This window comes from Balaenoptera musculus, chromosome 2 (assembly GCF_009873245.2).
Source record: "Balaenoptera musculus isolate JJ_BM4_2016_0621 chromosome 2, mBalMus1.pri.v3, whole genome shotgun sequence".
Classification (NCBI taxonomy): Eukaryota; Metazoa; Chordata; class Mammalia; order Artiodactyla; family Balaenopteridae; genus Balaenoptera; species Balaenoptera musculus.
This window is the reverse complement of record NC_045786.1, coordinates 150,502,983-150,524,402: the sequence shown is the minus strand read 5'-3', so window position 1 is coordinate 150,524,402 and position 21,420 is coordinate 150,502,983. Positions and strand designations below refer to the sequence as shown.

The 21,420-nt window shown below is 52.6% G+C and overlaps 2 protein-coding genes across 4 annotated transcripts in view; one reads left to right on the top strand and one right to left on the bottom strand.

Moving 5' to 3' along the window:
- Positions 1-2,323: 2,323 nt before the first annotated feature.
- GSTZ1 (glutathione S-transferase zeta 1) lies at positions 2,324-13,035 on the bottom strand. Of its 2 annotated transcripts, none has more exons than XM_036841914.1 (9): positions 12,879-13,035; positions 9,815-9,866; positions 7,919-7,986; positions 7,292-7,372; positions 6,796-6,921; positions 5,716-5,794; positions 5,117-5,169; positions 4,281-4,330; positions 2,324-3,508 (listed from the first exon to the last, which is right to left on the bottom strand). In XM_036841914.1, the coding sequence occupies exons 1-9, from the start codon at positions 12,891-12,893 to the stop codon at positions 3,382-3,384; spliced, it is 651 nt and encodes a 216-aa protein (XP_036697809.1). In that variant the 5' UTR covers positions 12,894-13,035; the 3' UTR covers positions 2,324-3,381. The 2 variants fall into 2 exon arrangements, with proteins under 2 accessions (XP_036697809.1, XP_036697808.1); XM_036841913.1 differs by lacking the exon at positions 12,879-13,035 and adding an exon at positions 10,171-10,228.
- A 122-nt stretch (positions 13,036-13,157) lies between these two features.
- POMT2 (protein O-mannosyltransferase 2) overlaps positions 13,158-21,420 on the top strand; it is a 47,869-nt gene continuing 39,606 nt past the window's right edge. The window contains exon 1 of one of the 2 annotated variants that reach the window (XM_036841910.1): positions 13,158-13,625. In XM_036841910.1, coding sequence (XP_036697805.1) covers positions 13,378-13,625 — 248 coding nt within the window. In that variant the 5' untranslated portion in view covers positions 13,158-13,377. Of the gene's footprint in view, positions 13,626-19,884; positions 20,019-21,420 lie in introns of those variants that run through there. The other variant, XM_036841911.1, reaches the window with a different exon arrangement.

The following is a 21,420-nucleotide window of genomic DNA, read 5'->3' as shown; positions in this document are numbered from 1 at the left end:
CTTTCCCATCCCTCAGGGGGTCCTGAGCCGGTGGCTCCCCTGGGCCTGCCTTCTCTTGGCAGCCCTTCTGAATCCATCCCCCCAGGTCCCCTCACCTCTACAGCCCCAGCCCCCAAAGGCCAAAGGAGACTCCAGGAAGTTCTGGCAGGCCCTTGGGAGCTGAGTTGGTCCTGCATTAGCCTCCTTGGCTCCAGGTGAAGAAGGCAGCAAGGATGGTTCCCAGCCCTGGCCTGGAGACCAGCTTGTGTTGCTACAGACTGTGTGGAGAGCTCTATGGCTTAGGTTCTAGCTTTTTTTTTTTTTTTTTTTTTTGGCCGAACCGCATGGCGGGGTCTTAGTTTCCCAACCAGGGATCAAACCCGGGCCCCCTGCAGTGCAAGCGCGGAGTCCTAACTGCTGGACCGCCAGGGAATTCCCATGGTTCTAGCTTTAAAATACAAAAATCTCCTTCACAAAAGCATCATGAAACAAGGAGGACTATGGTTCTCCTACAGCTGAGAACCACAAAGGTTAGTCCGCCGTGTCTCTGGGTGGCTCAGGTCATGGATGTGGGGACACTTGAAGAACCCAGCACTTCCCAGGTGAGGCAGCTCAGAGGAGGCTGGAGTGAGTTTCTTTGGCTTAGACACATCTGTTTTTGTGAGGAAGGACAGCTTTGTCTGGGTTTGGGGAAAACCAGATGATAAAGGAGGGCCTCAGAAATGTCATGGACTCCAAGGATCTCACTGAGCCCAGAGGAAAAGCCACAGCGTTTGATCTCTACCCTCCCCTACCCACGGCTGGTTTTCACCTCACACTCAGACACGTATCTCAAAACTCCTGTTGAACTAGAGGACCGGAACTATGAGAAAAATATTAAAATGAGTTTTGTGCATTAAATGAGGATGGTTTTTATAAATGCTTGATAATGGAGGCTGTATCGCCTCTTTACCTGATTTAGATTTCCTTAAAATCTAAATTTTAAGGTGGCCAACTCAGTTTTGGCCACCAGTTTTAGGATGGCTGATGGAGCCTCAGGTTAACCAAATTAATATTTTGAGACCGTCCAGGAGGAGACCTGAGTCAACTCTTGGATGCTATCTCAGATCAGACAGACAAGCAGATAGATAGGCAACAGGCCCATGATGTTGAGGGGTGGAGACAGAGATGGCCAGTTAAATTTCCAGGAATAAGTGGAGTGATGTAAGCTCAGTAAGAGCAGGGGCCATGTCTGCCATATCCCCAGTCACACCCCCCAGCTCCCAGCGCGGGGAGTCCCCTGGGAGGGCTCACTGCATGCTGAGTTGGGGGACGTGGGACGTGCATTACCAGCTGGAGCAGGACAGCCACCAGATAGTTTCCTTCTAGGAAAAACCCCAGTCCGCCCGCTCGTTATACCTAGTTCCCCATAGAATCATTCAGGGCTGGGGAGTGGTCTCAGGTTGTCTCTGCGCCTGTACCTTGTCCTAGATGTGGATTCTATCTACTGCCTGTACTTCCCAGAAGTCTCTGTGCTCCTCTGTTGCCTGGAAACGAGACTGGGAGGAGGGAGGAGTAGGGGAACCTGGTAACCTCAGCAGTACTGGAAATTGTTTTGGATCATTTGGGCTCCCAAACGCACCTGTTAGTGACAGGCAGAGCCAGCTGCCTCCTTAATCTGGGAAAGTGGTGGCAGCTCCCCATTTGGCCAAGCCTAGCCCCTGCAGCTTGCCCGCTGCTCCTTGCTGGCCCCATTGTCTCTCCAGGGCCAGGGAGCACACTGCCGTGGGAATTGCAGGAGCACAGCCTGAAGTATGGGGCCACCCTGCTTTCCCCTGAGTTCATTTTCTCTTTAAAATCCACAGGAGCTTGAATCACCTTCAATGTCAGAAGTCCAAGTCAGGTGACTGGTTACTGATCCCTGAGCTGAGGAGATTAGTCTCTTATCTCAAGTCAAGGTTTCTTGGCGAGAGCCCAGGTGAGCCTTATGCAGCCAGGCAGGTCTGGAGTAATCTGAGGAAAAGGTCCAGATGGCAGCAGGCAGGGCAGGCACAGTCTCCCTCACCATTGCTGTGTCCCCTCTACCTTCCTGGGCTTCTCTCTTGGCTCTGCCAGGACAAACTCACTTTGGGAACAAGAGTGGCCCACCTTGGTCATTCTAGAGCCTGGAACCCAGGCCATCTAAGAGAGGAGGAGAGGCCACTAAGGAGCCCAGGATGAGAGGGGAGAACTAGGTGCCTTGGGATTGGAGCTAAAGAAAAGGGACTCATGGCGGAGAAAGGTGGCTTCCATGTGGACCAGACACATCTGTCTTAATTCCCTGTTTAAACCTCAGCCACACAGGGGAAATGAAATCTCACGTATGGAACATAAAAGTCATCTTGTTTCACTCCCAGAAGTGGCCCGCATCTCCCTACAGTACCTCTGCCCGAGGTGATCCTGGTTCTGGCTGAGCACTGCCAGGCGTGGGGACCTGCTCCCCCCAGGGCAGCCCAAGGTAAGCCGTTACCCGGCTGGCCCCCTGCTAGCTTGGTCAGTAGCCGTCCATACTGCCCACGGAGGAGCCTGCCTCCAGCTCCCAGGACCGCTCACAAGTGGAGGTATCCTAAGCACCTAATCCTGAGGCTGGTCCAGAGGACGCTGCCCCTGAAGATGAGGGACTGGGTTGAGAGGGCCAGCGTCTCCTCAGTGCTGCCATGGCAGTGAACAACGGGACCACTCCCAGGCCTGGGCACTCAGCTGGTCACAGGAGGCTTTCTTTCCTGCTTCTTATACCTGGATAAGATATAAGGTTCTCTTCTGGATCTTGTCTGATTTTCTCAGGCAGGCTTTTGGGCTTATTTCTCTGCCTTGCCCTTAGGTCCCAGGGGCCAGGCCAACCACAGGGTGGGCAAGTGGCTGGCTGGCTTTCTCTCCTGGTCCAGACGCAGAGGGATTCCAGCTAGGAAGAGTGTTCACCTTCTGGAACCCAGCTCAGCTTTAAGTGAACAACCTGGAGGCCTGGGCTTTAGTTTAATTATCAGATTTCAGTGTGGGCATTCTTTGGAGTCAGGTACAGTCGAGGGGATGGGAAAAGGGGCTCAGACTTCCTCATGGCTCTCTGGTAAACTCGCCATACGTTTTAGTCTACGTTCACTTCATCTTCATGACTGCCTGCGACACAGTCATGAAGACTTCCTGCCTACCCGCCTCCTGGCATTCTCCCACCCCATTCTGCCCGCATGTGACAGATGAAGGGGCTGAGGCAGAAGGAGTTTCATTGGGAAGGCAAATCCAGGGCTAGAGTTCAAGTTCAAGGGCTAGGAGTTCAGGTCTTCCGCCTCTCCAGTTAAGGCTCGCTCGTTTCCAGGCCTCTTCAGCCCATGCAGCTTCTGCTCCTGCACCCGCTCCCTGACCCTGCACCAGTGGGGCACGGTTTGAGAGCTAGGCCCTCAGCTCAGGGGGTGTATCTGGCTGCCGGCAGGGGTGAGACACTTGGAAGGCCTCCAAGGCCAGAAGTGACTTGTTGATACGGCTGATGGTAGGGTAGGGAGTGAGATCCACCTTGAACCTGTGGCAGAGAAACATCCACCTAAGCCAAGGTCTGCAGGGGCACAGGGAGACTGCCCTGCGGGCGATGGGGGAAGCACAGAGGCAGGGCTGGATGAGGTCCCTGGGGCTGGCCAGGGAAGGCCTAGGAAGGCAGCCCTGCCAGGTGGGGGGGTCCTTGTTCACAGGTAGCTCTCTGGGGAGGGACAGGTCTTGTGCAGTATCGTCTGGCATCTCAGTTTCCTACTGCTCCTATTCCAGGCCATGGCTATCTATACAACCTACTATGTGTACGGCCAGTGCTGGGCATTTATATACAGATTGTCTCCCCACCCATGTCATAAGCTTCTCAGGGACAGGGAATGTGTCACACATTTCCATACCCCTAACAGTGCCCAGCACGATGCCTTCCACAGAGAGGTTCTCATCTGTGCCTTCCTGAAGGGCTGATGGAGCAAAGCAGAGGCAGAGCTCACTGCCGGGCACAGACACACCACGTCTGGGGAGAGCAGGCTCTTGGAGTGGACTCTTGCGGCGGCGTCCACCAGGTGAGATGCCTCCTCTTAGGAGCGGGGGCTATGCGGTGTCACCTGGGCTGCAGTGGGCATGGGAAGGGTGCTACACTGGCTTCTGCCCGTCTCTTATGGCCACAGTGGCTGCTGGGGGCAGTGGGGGAGAGTCTGCATGAGATGCTACCTCAGTAGATGAAGTCAGGGCCTGACTGTAGGAGGGAGCTGGGCATTTTGAGGGGAGGAGCCAGGAGGAAGAGGGAGGGTGGCAGGGCTCTCTCTTACCTGTCGGCATTTGCCACCTGAGGCGCTAAGCACAGGTCAGCCATGGACACCTGCAAAGAGGGTCGGGCGGGCTTGCATCAGGGTGCGCACCCCAGACTCCCACCGGTGACAGTACTGGGGTGCTGGCCCCTGGCACTCCCCTCTGCTTCTGGCTCTTCTACCCCACCCCCACTGCCCCACCCCCTCCTCATCTCCCCGGGCCTGGCTGGGTCTGTCCCTGCAGCTGAAGCGCTTCTCCCAGGCTACACTGCAGTTGCGCTGACAACCAACTCTGTGGGTAGCCAGAGAAGGCTCGATTGCCTTAGTGGATGTTACTGTGCTTGTTCAAAATTGCCATCACAGGCACTTAGTGAGGGCTCCCAGCAGGGAGGGAAAGCCTCTGGGTGCAGGTGGGGGGCTCTGGAACCAGAATTACCATAGAGCCAGGGCCTTAGCCTGGAGGAGTCAAGGGCACCTGAATCCTAGAATCTTAGCATTGGAAGGGAATGGAGACGTCACCTAGTCTAATCCCTCATCTGATGGCTGGAGCACCTCCTCATCTCAGAGATGAGGTCTTCAACTTGAATACCTCCAGCAAGGAGAAACTCACTTCCTCTTGAGGCAGCTGACCAGGAAGGAGCTGAGAAGCTCCCCGTGAGCTAACTTCTGCTTAACGCAGAGAGGACGACCTTGGGTTGCTGACTCCCCACCCGTGCTACAGCTGCCCCCTCAGGAAGCTCTCTGAGCTGTGCCTGCCCTGGGCTGGAGGGAGGTGGCAGAGTCTAAGTGGAAGACAGTGGCAGCCTGAAGTAGGCCTGAGGGAGGAGGCCACCCCCATGGGCCTGGGGAGAGCTTACCTCGTCTCCCACACAGTACTTGCCCGCTGTGCTCTGCAGGATCTGCTCCAGAGCTGGAGGGAAGCAACATGAATACTCTAAGGGGAGAGCAGCCTTTCTGGGCCTTGGTGCATAGCTATGACATGGCAGCTATCTGAGTGGCAGGCTGGAGTGTGTGCTAGAGGGAACATGGCAGTCAGATCTGGAGAGAGGTGATGGGCACATGGGGATAAGATGACGCCTCCCTGTGCTCTGCAAGCTCAGCTACCATTCCCTCCCCTGAGGGGACAAGGCTGCCACTGGCCAAGGCAGCAGTTCTCACGCTGATGTGCTGGCGCTTTGCTGGCCTTGGCTTCCTGCCTGGAGTGGGCAATGGAGCGGAAGTTGGGCCATCCATCTCCAAAAGGCCTCAGGCATGAGGTTCCCAGAAGTGCCAGGGGTTGAGGCCAGGTTGGATTCTGCCCAGCCCACTGCCTCCTCGGCCCTGCCCCCCCCCACCCTCATCCATGCCACTGTCAAGGCCAAAGAGCCCGGGAGGCTGCCAGATGCCAGGGCCCCCGGTGTGAGGGCCATTTCTCTAAGAGGTCACCAGGGGGCAGCTCACAGGGGCAGGGACTCACCGTTAAAGCCAGAACTGATGGCCTGCTGGGCCCAGGTCAGCTGGTTCTCCTGTCCCACTTGCTTCAGGACAGACAAGTTCTGTGTAGCCCAAGAAAAATCTGGGATGAGCTTTGGGAGCCAGGCTGAGCCCACCCACTCAGCCAAGTCCCCTCAGGCGAGCTTGGTTCCCATGTGTCCCTGGCTGTACACCTGTCCTACCCTGGACCCTGTGAGCTCCCATCTGGGCCCTGAGGTGGAAGGGAGGTGACGATCCAAGGCCACCTTCTCTGGCTGCCCCCGTGGCCCCTATCACTCTGGCAGAGATGTGTAAGGGTGGAGGCACAACCCAAGGCCTCTCTCCCTTGCATCCAATGCTTCTCCCTGACATGGTCCCTTGTGAGGAGAGGGAGTGTGACGCAAGGTTGGGGAGGGCAGCATGGGGGAGGCACATAGGATTGGCTTTCAGGAGATTTGGATGTCTGTCTGCTTCAACCTCCTCTGTTAAAAAAATTTAAAAAGTGACATGGGGCGGGGCGGGGGGGCACAGGTACACAGTCAGGGGGTCTGTCACACTTAGAGTGACTCTGCAGTCACTCCACCTTTCTGGGGCTATTTCCTTATTTGCAAAGTCAGGGATTAGCATAGATGAATTTTTCTTTTAAACAGATGAATTGTTTTAATACTTTTTTGTTTTACCAGTGAAAACTTACCAAAAAAAATCTTAGGAGAATCCCAATCTATGACACAGAACAGGTGAAAGGAAGGCTGCTCTAGTTAAAGGCGGGAGGCCGGGACATGTGCTGCTCAGCCTCTCCCTGCCACCTGGCCCTTTCCCCACCTCGGCAACTCCGGACGTGTCCTTGGAAACCTGGGGCTTCCTGGAAGGCGGTTGGGGTCCCAGGGAGTGGATGCTTTCTGGCCTTCCTCCTCCCTCTGCCACAGGGGCCAGGGCCAAGCTCCTGAGAATCCCCTCTGTCCTCCTGCCACCCCGCAAGCTGGGCACCTCACGGTGGGCTGGCCAAGGCGCGCGTGGAGAGCGTGTGCATGTGGGGATACGAGGGTGAGAGGCGCGTGAGGGAGAAAGCGCACGGGAGCCGCACCTGCAGGGGCTGGATGCCGCTGGCCAGGAGGTGGGAAATCATGCGCACGTGGGCCCTCTTCTTTGGGTCCTGAGGCAGGAGTCGCGGCGTGGGCCGGGTCTCCTCCAGGTACTCAATGATGGCCAGCTGTCCGGAGGGGAGCAGTGAGGCAGGGACCATGGGGGCACTGTAAACTCCTCTTCCTCCCCCACTTTCAACACCACCATCGTCACCACACCCCTTCTTACCCTTCTTACCATCCTCCACTTGAGCCCTGTGAAGCCAAGAGGCTCCCCAGGAGGATGACATCATTTTGGACCCTTGCCCTACAGAACTTAGTCCCCCATATGCTTGAGTCTCCCTTCACTTCCCAAAGCAAGCAAGCAACCTTCCTCCCTCCCTCCCTCGTCCCTGCTACAAGCTGGGTGCCTGGGGCAGACACAGGCAAGGAAGAGCGCTGAGGTCCTCTTGCTCAGGGCACCACGCTCATGAGGGGCCTCCCAAAGCCGCCACTCACTGACTGGCCAATGGTGATTCCGTCAATCTTCAGGGCTGGCACCTGCTTCATGGGATTCAGGGCCTGGAATTCTTCAGAGAACTGTGGAGACAAGGCCCTGGTGGACTGGGCAGCCTGGCCTGAGCTGGCTAAAGCAGAGTCTGGCAAGCAGGAAGCCCCTAGCCTACTGCCCACCTGTACCTCCCTCCCCTGGGAAAGGCCCTGGCTCCCAGGCCCAGGGTGATACCTGGGGGATCTGTGAAGTATCCTGAACCCCAGTGGCTGCTGAGATACAGGTTTCATCCCAACGGCCTGGCTATGTGCTTGTCCCTGCACCTTATATGTGGTCACCAAGGCACATCCAGAGGGCCTGGCATGGGGCAAGGACCCGCTCACCACCCACACTTCTGGAGTCAGATGTGGAGAAGCCAGGCTGTGGCACAGAGCCTGGAACCTGGGCCCTTCCCATGGCTCCTCTTGCTGCACAGCTGGCCGCCCTGTCCCACAAGGGAGAGCCAGCAGCCTCCTCTGGCCATGGGGACCACAGGGCGCATGTTCATCTCTTGCCTGCAGAAGTCTGCACCCCCTGCCGGGTCCCTCTCCAAGGCCTCTAACTCCTACATTGTGGCCTGGGGGCAGCCTCCTTACCTGCTGCCCCCCATCCTTTGTGAGGTTGATGGTTATCATCTCATAGTCCATGTTTTTCAAGGCCAGAGCTAGGAGAGACAGCAGACAACAGTCGGTGACAGCCTCTGACCACACTTCCCAGGGTGACGAGAGGGAAGGAGGCTTCTTTCTCCGCACTGCTGGGTAGCCCTGTCGCCTTCTTCCCAGCTTCCTGGATCACCACCTGCTCCCCTACCCCAGGGCCATGATGCTCTGCCTCTCTTGCCCCTGGACTCTCTGTATCCCCAGCGGACCTCTCATGCCCCTAGGTGGTGCTATGACGGTGTGTGCCCTGGCCCGCTGAGGGCTCCTGGAGGACAGCAGGGAAATGTCCCCTTCATCTCTGCCCCCGGCAGGGCCTTACCCAGCGGCAAGCAGGGCTTACTTGTTGGAGACATGCAGTCATTCCCCCATAAAGGTCATCTGAGGGCCAAGGGAAGGTGCTCAGTGACTACGCAGGGCCCACACAGGTAGAGGACACTCTTGTTCTGTTTAGAGGAGAACCCCTTTCTAATCCATTCTCTCTGTTCTCAGGGCTGTTCACTACAGATTCCAAGGCATCAGGGCCCTCTGGTGACCTCAGCACATCTGTTGTGACTCCCAGTGGCTGGATTTCCTCTCCATCTCCTTTGATGCTTTCCTCCCAGCAAGGTGAGGGCAAAACACTCAGTCAACCCTAGTGGAGGAGACTGTGTGTGTAAGTGTGCACACTTGTGCATTAAAATATGGTGATGGCCGGTATCAGGCAAACGAGCGAGGGGAGGAGGGCAAGATGTGTCACAGTCTGCAGACAGCCCAGGAGACGTGGGGCTCCTCCTCAGCGCTGGTCAGCTCCACCCTGGAGAGTGGAAGCGGTCGGGGCCAGGCAGGAGGCCAATGCATGGTGGCCCTGCAGAGACAGTGCCCACGCTGCTGGTCTGGCCCAGTCAGGGCAGAGGCTCTGGGCCCAGGGAGGGCGTCTTCTTGGAGAAATGTGTCCTCGGGCACCCCAGTGCTCTTGCCTACTGATTCTAGCAAATACCAAGTGACTGTGGGAGGGGGAGGGTCATGAGGATGGCTTCCGAGTTGGGACCAGGTTCCTGGCAGCAGGCTACCTGGGTTTAAATGTCATCACATTCACTTGCTAGCTGTGTGGCCCTGGGCAAGTAACGTCAGCCTCTGTGCCTGTCTCCCCATCTGACAGGCAGCATAGCGTAGTAAAGAGCATGGAATAGCTGCAGCTAGGCTAGCTGGTTCAGATTCCAGCCCTGCCTCTTACTAGCTACATGATCTTGGGCAAGTTATCTAACCTCCCTGTGCCCCAGTTTTCCCACCTGTAGAATGGTGACAATAATAATACCTCCCTCCCAGGGTTGTTGCGGTTTAAATGGAATCACGTACACAAAAACACTCAGCACCGTTCTCTTTCTGTATGAGCTGCTCTGACTATGACCTTGGCCGAGGCTGACTTAAGCTGAGGGAGAGAAAGGTCAAACCAGGACTAAACCAGAGGGCCCAGTTTCTCCTTCCCTGAAGCCTCTGGGGGCGACACTGGCCAGCTCTGTTTAATTTGCCAGATCAAATAAGATAAGAACTGAGGAAGGCCAGCTGTTGCCTGCCAGTTACCAAGGATCTCTGGATTCTGTGAGCCTGCCTGAAGCATGGCTGCTAAGGGGCTTTGGAGAGCAGAGTGGGAGGGGTGGCAGGCCCAGGAGAAAAAACACCCCTCCCCCACTTCCTCTAGGTGGACTTCTGAGGTGGAGGTGCCATTCAAGGCTGAGGGCTCCAGGAGACTGGGGATGCTGTGGCTGGTGCCCTGTCTGACAGAGGCTTTTCACCCAGGCCTCCCTCCACCCGACACCACCCCACTCCGGCTCTCAGTGGAGGTACAGCTCTTACCGATTCGAACTCTCCATGAGCAGGAGCTTCGGAAATAGGAATAGAGGATGGGCTGAGGAGAGAAGACGAGGATGCATGTTAACCCATGCTTGGTGGGTTCTCAGCCCCAGGAGCCCACTGGAGGGGAGGCAACAGCTCCCAGACAGGGGGCTCCAAGCCAGCACTGTTTCTTCCCAGCCTGCTAGGCCTCCTTCCTCAGGCCTGCGTCTGGAAAACTCAGGCCAGACTCAGAGCTCTCTGGGTTAGAGGCCTTGGGAGTCTTGTGGGGTCCCTCAGCTCCAAACTGTGCTGTCACGCATTCCTGATGTCCGGGGGGGCCCCCAAAGGGGCAGCCAGACTGCAGGTGCCCTCCTTACCTTGCTAGACTCAGCCATGATGATGTGGTGACCCTTGGCCTCTCAGGGAATGTCCCCTCCCACAGAACTGCGGGGCAGGGGGAGGAACCCTAAAGGGGTGGATCCCATGAGCCAATGGGGAAGCTGGGCTAAACAGGCAACAGGAGAACTTTGACTCTGGTCAGAAACGGCATCTCTTTCTAACCTGGGGGAAGCTTTTTATGCTCCTGGTGGAGCCAGGTCTGGTGTCCTGGGCAGACAGCGAGGCCTGGTTTTGAAGCAGTAGTCCATGTGGTGCAGTGGGCTGGGAGCTGGCATATCAGGAGTCTGGTCCCAGTGCAGGAACTAGCCCCGCATGACTGGGGACAAATCCCTGCCTTCTCTAGTCTTCAGCTCCCTCATCTGTAAAATGAAGGGTTGCCCTAAAATGATAGCTTATTTCCTTCCAACAGTGGCAGAAAGACCAGGAAACCTAGTTTTCTGCGCTTTGGTGCCCATCTCTTTCAACATTCCACCCACCAGTCCTCCAGACTCTCAGCTGATCTCATAAAAATAGCATCTGGAAAACTCAGGCCAGACTCAGAGGGGGTAACTTTCCTGGCGGTCCAGAGGTTAAGACTTTGCCTTCCAATGCAGGGGGTGTGGGTCCGATCCCTGGTCAGGAAGCTAAGATCCCACATGCCTTGCAGCCAAAAAACCAAAAAACATTAAAGAAAACCAGAAGCAATATTGTAACAAATTCAATAAAGACTTTAAAAATGGTACACATCAAAAAAAAAAATCTATAAAAAAAAAATAGCTGGGGAATATGCTCACTGACTCCAAAGCTGAGGTCATAAGCTAGCAGCCCACAGTGTTCTGTTTGGTCTATATTGTATTTAAAAATGTTTCAATTCATTGCTAACATTAAAAGTCACATTGTTTCATATACAAATCCTGTTGTCCGTTTTTTCTTAAAAAAAAAAAAATCTGGAGATAGTGAACTCAGTTTCCTGAGGAGCAAAATTGATCAGAGCCAATTAATGGCCCCCCTTAGAGAGGGTGTGCCCTCTCAGATCTTCCATGGCCCCCCACCTGGCCCACTTCTCTCATTTTTGTAACTCTCAGGCCCCTGAAGGCAGCAGGGTGTGTGACTGCTCCTCTAAAGTTTAGGGGACTCAAAGTTAATTTCTCTGGTGCTTCTTGGTCACCAGCATTTCAAAGCAGAACCCAGAACAGAGTTACCAGTAATTAGCACTCAGGAATCTTTTGGCAGACACATATGTAGCCTTTTGGATGAGGGAGAACGCAATAGAATTTCTTAGATCACCCTTGTCTACCATCCCTCTGACTACAGACATTTCAACCAAGTTCGCTCTCCCTTCTGTATGCCCCAGCTCACCAAGCTGCTACCTGACCTTGCTTTCATCACCAACTCCATCTTCTACTCCATCTTCTACAGGGGCAAGGGCACAAGTGGGAACCCAGTCCCTCCCAAGTTAGTTCCTGAGCCTGGGAGTTCCAGTCTATCCTGAAGGCAATTTTCGAGGGGAAAGTGAAGATACATAGTTCTGGCACAAAGGTCAAGTGCTAGGCAGCAGGCATCCTTGGAAGGAGAAGAGTTCGTTGGCTACAACTGGATGTACCCTGTTCCAGGGTGCATCCCTTTCCTTATTTGGTTAGGCTGGAGGGGCCCCTGGGGCCAAGAGGCAGCGACACCGAAACAGAATGGAATCACTAGAGAGCTGCAGACATCAGCTTAGAATCCTTAAAGAAATGCCTTACCTAGTTACTAAATGTTACACCTTTGACCTGGACTAAGGGTGACCACAGAATCACTGTAAATGCCCTGCCCTCAGGTTTCTTACTTATGGGCCATCAGGAGATGTAATGCAGGGCGGTTTCTGATCTTTCTCTTACCAATGATAACTGCATAAACCATCCCATGTTCCTTTTTGCATTTGTAGGGTTAAATTTTAAGCCCAAGTAAAATATCCATTTCATCACCACTCCTGGAGGAATTATTTTTAATTCAAATATGGATTCTCACCCCTCTAGCAGATTTTATTTTAAAACCATCTCTTACACATGATTTTCGAAAAAGACTCCTAAACTCCCATTTGGGAGTGGGAGGGCTATACACTGTTAAAGTGATGCTATATCCCACCTGATGGGTCTGCCACCTTCCTTTGAGCTACAATAGCTGTTCTCAATCTTTAATAAAGAGATTGATAACAGTGGTTCTGGGGCGGTCCTGGGAAATGCAAATTAAAACTGGTAATAAGGTCCCCAAGTGACTGTGATGACTGTAAGTGCCACAGCCTCCTCTCGCCCCTGGCGCTCTCTCAAAACGCAAACAACCCTGAAAGGCCATTTGTTAACTGCTAAGACCTGCCGGGCCGACCGGCAGGACTGTGCGGAACAGGGAGACGAGGGACGACGCTTGGAAGTCCTAGCAGGTCGGGTGGGGTTGGGGGTGGGTGGAGAGACAGATGAAGAGCAAGGGTACAGCCACCAAACCAAGCCGGGTACTCTCCACGAGGGCCCAGCACTTCGCGCCCAACACTCTCGGGATCACAGGCCGCAGCGGGTAGCGCGCAGGTGCAGAGCGATGCCAGCGCGGTGCATGGCATGCTGGGAGTCGCCGTAGGAGCTGTGGGCGGGGCCGAGCGGCTCACCTTTGACCCCGCCCCCCAAGATTTCTCCGTGTTTCTAAGTACAACCTCTCTCCACGGATGCGTGACACAGACCTTCCCCACTTGCATCTCGCACTCTGGGCGACCCCTCTTCCAGGCCAGAAAACTTCGCGCCTGCGACTCTCCGAGTCGTCGACGATTCAGGCCCAGTGAGACCCCGACACGTCAGAACGTACGTTTTCGTCTCGGTAAAGCTAGGGCTTGGACTAGAATGAGCTTTAAGGTCTCTTCTAGCTTGCCCCGCCCTGCCGCCACGCCCCCACTCCTGGCGCTGCTGGGAATTGCAGTTCCGTGAGCCCGCTTTCTCCCCGGCCCGCCCGGACGTCATGCTCTGCGCCACTAGCCGCCTCCTAGCGGCCCGGGCGGCGACCGCACTCCCCTTCCAGCCCAGAGGCCGGGGCAGGGAACTACATTTCCCAGGGCCCCCCGCTGCCGGCGCAGGGAACTACATTTCCCAGGGCACCCCGAGCCGCCCCTTGGTGACTTCTTGGCGGGGCGGCTCGCAAGACCCAGCGTGCTTGCGGGCCGGAGGGCCATCCTGAGGAGGGGAAGGATGCCGCCGGCCGTAGGCGGAGGCCTGGCAGGGTCCGAGCTGCGTCCCCGGAGGGGCCGCTGTGGGTCCCAGGCTGCTAGGGCCGTGGGCCCGGACGTGGCCACCGAGGCTACAGCACGGAGCCCCAAACGGCCTGCTCCGAGCTCGCGGCGCTTCGAGGCGCCCGGCCGGTGGGCTCTGCTGGCCCTGGTGACGCTGATGTCCTTCGCCACCCGCTTCCATCGTCTGGACCAGCCGCCGCACATCTGGTGAGTGATGGGAGGGACTGGGCAGGCACCATGGCAACTGGGAGGGAGGGCGCGCCTTCTCATTGGTCCGGAGGCACAGAGAGGGCGGGATTCACAGGCGGAGGGGCGGGGCCGCGCTGGAGGGGAAACAGGTTTCTGGTGGTTGCCTCTGCACAGGTGCAGTCTCCGTGAGAGAAACCTTTTTGCTCCGGTGTGTGGCGGTGGTATTCCTTAGGATCTGAGGAAGCAGTCTTCATGTCTTGCAGTTTATGCTGCAGCGTCTCACCTGGCTCTCAAATGGTAGCTTTTAAAGGTGCTTTGAACTGACCCAGGAGAATTGGAAATTATTAGTACAGAATTTCCTAAGGCCTGAGTTCCTAATCTGCAGGATTTCCAGACCTCCGCGGAGGGGAACATTCCTATCTGAGTACCGCATTCTCGGGAGCCGGAACAACCTGTGTGTCCACGGATGATAACAAGGGTCCCAGGAAGCAGGTCTGGGGTCATCTTGTGAGGATGTATTTTCTTTTCTTTTTTTTTTTAAAGAAATTCACGTTCTTTTATTTATTTATTTATTTATTCATGACTGTGTTGGGTCTTCGTTTCTGTGCGAAGGCTTTCTCTAGTTGCGGCAAGCGGGGACCACTCTTCATCGCGGTGCGCGGGCCTCTCACCATCGCGGCCTCTCTTGTTGCGGAGCACAGGCTCCAGACGCGCAGGCTCAGTAATTGTGGCTCACGGGCCCAGTTGCTCCGTGGCATGTGGGATCTTCCCAGACCAGGGCTCGAACCCGTGTCCCCTGCATTGGCAGGCAGACCCCCAACCACTGCGCCACCAGGGAAGCCCAGAGGATGTTATTTTCTTAAAGGCTTTATTTTGTAGGACTAAGGTGCAGGAGTCAAATTTCGTTAAAAAAGCTTAAAAAGTCTCCAGCTCAAAGGAGGAAAATTTTTATACAGTTTGAAAATGGTTAATTTGTTTGGCCAAGACATGATACCATGTTTTCTCAGTATCACTGAGGAGAAAGTTAGTGTAGAGGTTGTTAGAAATGGAACTCCTTGACTAAAAAGCAAGCAGGCTAACAAACTATCAGGGTTACCCTACTTGGAAGTTAATGAATTAGCTTGTCACTATTTCATGAGTGCTGGCGGAAGATGTGAGACTCCTGGGTCAGAGTCAAAAGATTATTACTCGTAGCAGAGGAAGCAGGATGAACATCGGCATATTGGATTCAGTTTCTCATGGCTCCGAAGTCCCACGGGGTGACATTATGGGCTCAGATGGATGACTGCACACACTGTGCGTTGCCTTGCAGCTAAGGAGCAACAAGCTTGGGGAATTTACAAAAAGCAAGCGTACTTTTTGTCCTGGAGAGAGATGTTACCTCATCTCTCAAGGCTGCTTGGTGCAAACACAACTTTGGGAAATGGCCTGGTAAAGTGCAGTCAAGGCCCTGCATTCTCCGCATACCCAGCAAGATGTGTGGAAGTACAAGAGACCTGTGGAGGACTGTCTCTCCCAACAGTCTCACTCCTTGATTTTACACTCTCTTGACTTCTAGCAAATTTTCACATGAATGTGCAACTCCATTGGCTACTCAGATTAACCTGGCTGAGGCAGGACCCAGTCTGTCTAGTTTGTCTCATACAACATTTAATTCAGGCTGCTGTCACCAGGAGTCAAAGCAGCAGGGTGAGGCCAACCTGTGGTGTTAACCTGTGCCCTCCGGGGTGCTGGATCCAGCCCCCTGTTAATAATTGTGTGTGTTGCAGGGTGGAGTGGGGTGGGCAGGGACCAGGAAGTCTTATTTCAGATAGCTGAGATGTAGTCTAAGGCCAGTCTGTTATCCATTATAGTCTGTACACAGGTGTTTAGACTGACATCTGATTTTTGATGTCATTGCCAATAATTACAATGAGTTCTCCTATTTAAAAAGCAACTCCCATGCCCAGTGGAAAGACATTCCACAGCCCATTCTTCCCTGCATTCTAATATGTTACCTGAAGGGGTGCAGATCACTCCAGTTCAGGATGTTTTGTTAAATTTTATTTGGATTTCCATCAGATTTGATTTAGATCATCATTACAGTGATTTGGTTAAGCCCCATGGGCAGTGAGAGTCACTGCGTAGTTGCAGCCTCAATCACTATACAAGGCATAACCTAGGGTCCCTAGGGTGTCAGGAGAAGCTTATGAATTTATATCAGTCACACTAACAGAAGGTTGTGCCAGTCTGTGCTTTTGCGCACATGCGAGGGAGGTCCGTGTTTGGGAGTTAATGTTGATGTCGTCAGGGACATGAGGATATTTCAAGACCGGCCATGTCCACATGAGTTTTTCTGATTTCATAGTGGAATAACAGAGTCAGCAATAGGTCAGATTGCTAGCTACAGCTGCCACTTGACTTAGTTGAACCGTGTTAGTATTTTGCCAGGCTGGGTGCTGGGCCTAGGAGGCAAAGAGAGCATTAATTGTTTCCCTTCTCTTTACATTTCCAGGGGCCTAAGATGTTCCTTTCCCAGGTGGAAAGGTGGTTTCTTTCCTCCCACTGCCATATAATCAGTATGTCCCACTCTAGTAATTCACCTTTACTCCAGTTATTGCGTACTACTAATATCCAGACCTTTCTGTCATGGGCACTGTCAGAAACTTGACAGAGACTTATTATGTCTCCCACCTTGGCCCATGTGAGCCACTGTAGCGGGACTTCACAAGCAGTGTGCTCAACCAGGTGAGCTTTATGCACTAAAACCACGTCACTCCAGCAGGAAAACCCAAGTGACTGAACTAGAATTAAGTTTGAATCCCATAAATCCCCAACCGCACCCCCAGGCTGATCCAGAATTGCTGTTAGGGGAGACCAGTCGAGCCCAGGAATAGTCAAGGAAGAATCTCAAATTTTCAAAATAGGTTTTTATAACCTTCCACCCCTTTTGTTCTGATCATTACCCAGGTGGTGGCCAAGAGGAGATGAACACCTAGTTAGGTGACCAAACTACTTGACTAAAAGGTGTGTGAACAAGGAGGAGGGTGAGGGAAGTTGACTCAGAAATCTTTTTGAGAAGGCTGTTCAGTGCTTGGCAATATCAGATACCTGTGGATGGTCTGGAGTGTGGAATGTCATCAGATTTTTGGCTATTCAGCCATTGCAAAAAAAAAAAAAGGTGTACCATTGTCAGACTGTAGATGGTTTGGAAAGCTGAAAACACAACACAGTTTAGTTCCAAGGGCCGCAGTGATATATCTAGAGTCAGATGATTGGACTGGAATAGCATCATCAACACTAACCCGAAACGGTGTCAACAGCAGTGGGGCACCAGTGACAGCCTGGAACGCGGAGCAAAGTCCTTATACAGTCAGTTTCCTTGGAGTGGTCAATACCCCACGCAGCGTGGCTTCCTTTACTGCAAGGCAAACACGCCAACCTTTGGCAGGAGTCACAAGTTACCACAATGTAGCGATGGCTTCTGCTTTGGAGGCATATAGTCCTTTACTTTGTGTCCAGTCCGTGGTGGTAGATGTGTTTCCATGCCTGGTGTATTGATGTATCCAGGTGGCAATGCAGCAGTCTGGGTGGTGCAGGTTTGATCAGCAGCTTGATTCTAATCAGTCTTATCAGAATACTGGCCCTTACTGGGGGCATCTACATGAGTGATCCAGATTGTCCCATTGGCAGGCAGCCATGATTTTTTTCCACAGTTCTTGGCTCCGAAGAGGGGTGTTTTACATTTCTTAGTATATAGCCTTACAAGTGACACACCAGATGATTAGGCCAATGGCAAAAGCCTAAGGGTAAATAAAAATATAACTTGTCTGTTCCTTAGGAGTATTGTCTAAGGCAAGGGTGATGACTTTCAATTCAGTGCGTTGTGCCAATCAACCCTTATTGCAGTCGGTCTTCCAGAAATGTCAGTAGGGCTGGATGATAGCTACTGCCCTGTGGACACTATGTGCTTTTAATTTAGCCTAACCATCAGTGAACCAGGCACTAACGTTAGGAGGAACCTCTGGGAATCAGGACCCCACTGAGTCAGCGGCTTTGCTTCAGGTGGTGGAGTGGAAGATAGTTTCTTCCAAAGGGGCAGCTGCCACCTCTTCTTGAAAGACCCAAGCTGCCTCTAGGGCCAGGCCAGCTATACTCTTGAATATACCACTTCCATTTCACCAGCGAGGCTTGTTGAGCCCTTCCGTCGTTAGCCATAGATTTCAAGTTGACCCACTCCAAAGTGACAGTATCAGGCCAAAGAGTCCTAAGGTCTTCATGGTTCAGGCCCTCAAGTTCAACAAGAGCTTAGTAGTAGGTTGACAGTTGCCTCTTTAAAAGGGTGTGTACTTGGTGCCTATGTCCAGCAGATGGCGCTGTTATCATGGAGCACTCCAAGCCCCCCTCCCCAACCCCCCTGCCCCGAAATTCCATCTTTAAAGCTGTAATGTCCCTTTCTCGTCTTGTGATTTATATTATTTCTGTAGGACCACTTGGGAGGGGACAGGATCACCTCTCACTAATGTAGCAGTCTGTCAATGGGATAATCTTGGACACATATGGGATAAATATGACTATGCCTTCAGCAGTGGGAGACACAACGGTAGTTGCAAGGGCCCTACCCACAAGGCCACTTTCCCTTCCCTTCCCCGCTGGGAACTTGGCTCAGACCCTATCAGTTGAATTTTGGTGCTTTTTCCCCTTTCAACTAACAAGTCTAATAGGCCTGCATCAGGAGCTATAATGACAGCCACCTAGAGGTTATGCCATTCCCAGGTGGGAGGTGTGGCGAGTGCTGGATGCAGGGCGCAGGAGGAGGCCTTTTTGCTCCTTCAGCCCCTCGGCAGGCTTGGCACCACTTCTTCCCAGCCTGCTTTCCTGTGTCTGGTGAGCACCTGGGCTTAGGGGCTTTTTCTTTCAGTCCCTGTGCACACTGCTATGGTCCTCCCTGCAGTCCTTGGCACCTTTGGTAATCCCTGCACCTAGCAAATCCTCCTACTCCAAGAGATTGAGTAGGTGCTCCTGTATCCAGTACGACTGTGAGCTTGAGTCCCTCTCCTCCCCAGAGTTCCCCACCACACGAGGATGGGTGTGTATGGCCTTTAGTCCCCTTTAGGGACAGGGAGACCTTAGCCCCACCTGTAATCATCTTACTCTTTAAAGCAGCTGAGATTGTGTCAGAGGGCGAGGGATCATGGGACACGGAGGGACGGAGTGGCTCTGAGCCTCTAAGCAAGGCACACCTTCAGCTTGAGCACACAGCTCACCCAGGAACCTTTCAATGTTTTCATTTTACCCAGAGTTCTGCATTGAACAGCAAGGTCCTTACTGCTGGCACCATTTATGTAAGCTTTGGGGCCTCCTAGATTCATCAACCGTGTCCATCTTGCCTTTTGGCTGGGGCTGCTTAGCTTATTGCCCCAGGGTTGTGATTATATCCTTTCCTCCTTTTGCCCAGAAGGCCGTGGGCAGTAACCAAGGCAGCATTCAGACGGTTTGTTTCAATCCTGCCTCTCTCCACTCAACCTCATTCATAGGCAGGACAGTGGGGGATTCTTACTACCTGCCTTCCCCACCACTTGGGCAAGAGCATTCGCTACCAGATTCCAGGGAGTCTTCTCTTATCCCCTAACCCAGTCCATCGTGGCCCTTGTCCTTTCTCTTAAGGAAAGCTATGACTCAGCATCCTATGCTTGTCACCAAAACTGTCAGGGTTTGGGGTTTTATTTTTATGCTACTTGCCAACTAATGAGTTAGCCTGTCAGTGTTTTATGGATGCTGGCAGGAGACAAAGTCCTGGGTCAGAGACAAAGGCCTTTATTTCTCACAGCACAGCAAGCAGGATGAGCATCAGTATGTTGGCATCAGTTCCCCTTGCCCCCAGTGTCCCGTGTGATACCCTGGGTCTGGATGAATGCCTGCACATGCAGGGGGTTGAATCACAGCTGAGGAGTGTTGATCTTGGGGAATCCGCTGTTTTATAATAAGCAGTAAACAAGACTGCTCTGTGTCCCAGAGGGAGGCGTGATGTCTTCCTCAAGGTGGCTGCAAGCATAACCCTGAGAAGTGGCCTGAGTAAAGAGCAGCCAGGACCTTACGTTCTTGGCGTACCCTGCAAGGTCTGTAGAGCAAGAGAGAGCCAGAGAATACCGTCCGTCCCACCACAAACACACAGTAAGCCAAGAGGAAGTGTGACTATTGCTACTAGTTTTACTTGAAGTAAAAATCTTATACCCCTTTATCAATATGTTTCCAAACAGACTTCAAAACTAACCACAAATGTTGGGACAGTTTAAATAGTGCCCAGCACGTGTGGGACTTTACAGTCTGCAAAGTTCTTTCCCATGTGTTACCTGATACCTCCCTGCGAGGTGGACCGGCAGGTACTGTTGTTGTCTTCATCACGTAGATGAGAAAAGGGATCCAGAGACGGTGAGCGATTTTGCCGGGTCACGCTCCCACAGTGGGTGGCGGAGCTGGGACCGGGTCTCTCTTTTTTCTGCAAATGTATTTTGTCACACTGCTTGGAAGTTATTTTTCTGTTTGACATCGCTGTGTCACCATCCTCATTTCATGTCAAGCAATGTGCTTAGCAGACGCAGAAGTAGATTTACCCTTCTGCCTATTTATTAGACCCAGTGTGTAAAACACACAAACAAAAAAAAGAACCCTACATTTTTGGTAAGAGCATGTTTTGCCCCTTATTTTGTAGGACAGTGATAACTGCTTATAGAAGCTGACCTGGGGATGGATAGTCACTAGAAAGCAACTGTTCTTCTGAGCTGCAGGGAGAGATTGACAAACAGAAATGGTCAGGTTCTGCTGGATTACTAGCCTGCCGCTGTGAAGCCCCCCTGTAGGGTGTGAAAGGTTTACTGTGGTTGTGTAGAAAAACAAGATTTTTGCATTGTGTTTAAAAGCTAGTGTATTAGAATCACTTATTTACTTGCAAGATAATTTTTAAATAATTTGTAAATAATGAGGATAGGTTTTTAGACTGGTTGTTAACTTAGTAAGAAAGCCCTCACTTTTTATATACTGGTTAGTTCATTATAATAAGGTCAGTGAGTTCATAGGTAGCAGGTTAATTATCACAAGGTTGGGAGCAAAATCAGACTCCAGGCACAACCATGGTCTATAGGCTCTTACTGATCAGTAGCCCACAGTGTAGTTTGTAGCAGCAAGAGTAATGTAGTTTCTAGTAGCAAAAATAGTCTTAGGGTTAGAAGTTAGCAGACTTGGGGCTTCCCTGGTGGCGCAGTGGTTAAGAATCCACCTGCCAAGGCAGGGGACATGGGTTCGAGCCCTGGTCCAGGAAGATCCCACATGCCGTGGAGCAACTAAGCCCGTGCGCCACAACGACTGAGCCTGCGCTCTAGAGCCTGCGAGCCACAACTACTGAGCCCATGTACCACAACTACGGAAGCCCACGCACCTAGAACCCGTGCTCCGCAACAAGAGAAGCCACTGCAATGAGGAGCCCTTGCACCACAACCAAGAGTAGCGCCCGCAACTAGAGAAAGCCCGTGCACAGCCACAAACACCCAATGCAGCCAAAAATAAATAATTAATAAATAAATAAATTTATTTAAAAAAAAAGAAGTTAGCAGACTTGGAAGAAAACTCTTATTGCAAAACTTTTTATAGTATAGGAAACTCTTTGCCTTTTTAAAATAAATAGAAACTCAAGATACAGAATAAGTATAGATTTAACTTAAATTTATGATAACTGGTTGGCAAGTATTTGCTAGCCTTTCTCATCTGTCTAAATGAGGATTAAGGACCAGCCTGATGTCTTGCTTCCTCAAATCACTTGTGTCAAAGCTTTTTTTTT

Coding starts and splice junctions, on each gene's coding strand:
- GSTZ1 (XM_036841913.1), bottom strand. Junction 5,795..6,795: donor GCGGCATCCAGCCCCTGCAG/GTGCGGCTCCCG, acceptor TGGGCTACACAG/AACTTGTCTGTCCTGAAGCA. Junction 3,509..4,280: donor CAGGTGGCAAATGCCGACAG/GTAAGAGAGAGC, acceptor TCTCTGCCACAG/GTTCAAGGTGGATCTCACTC.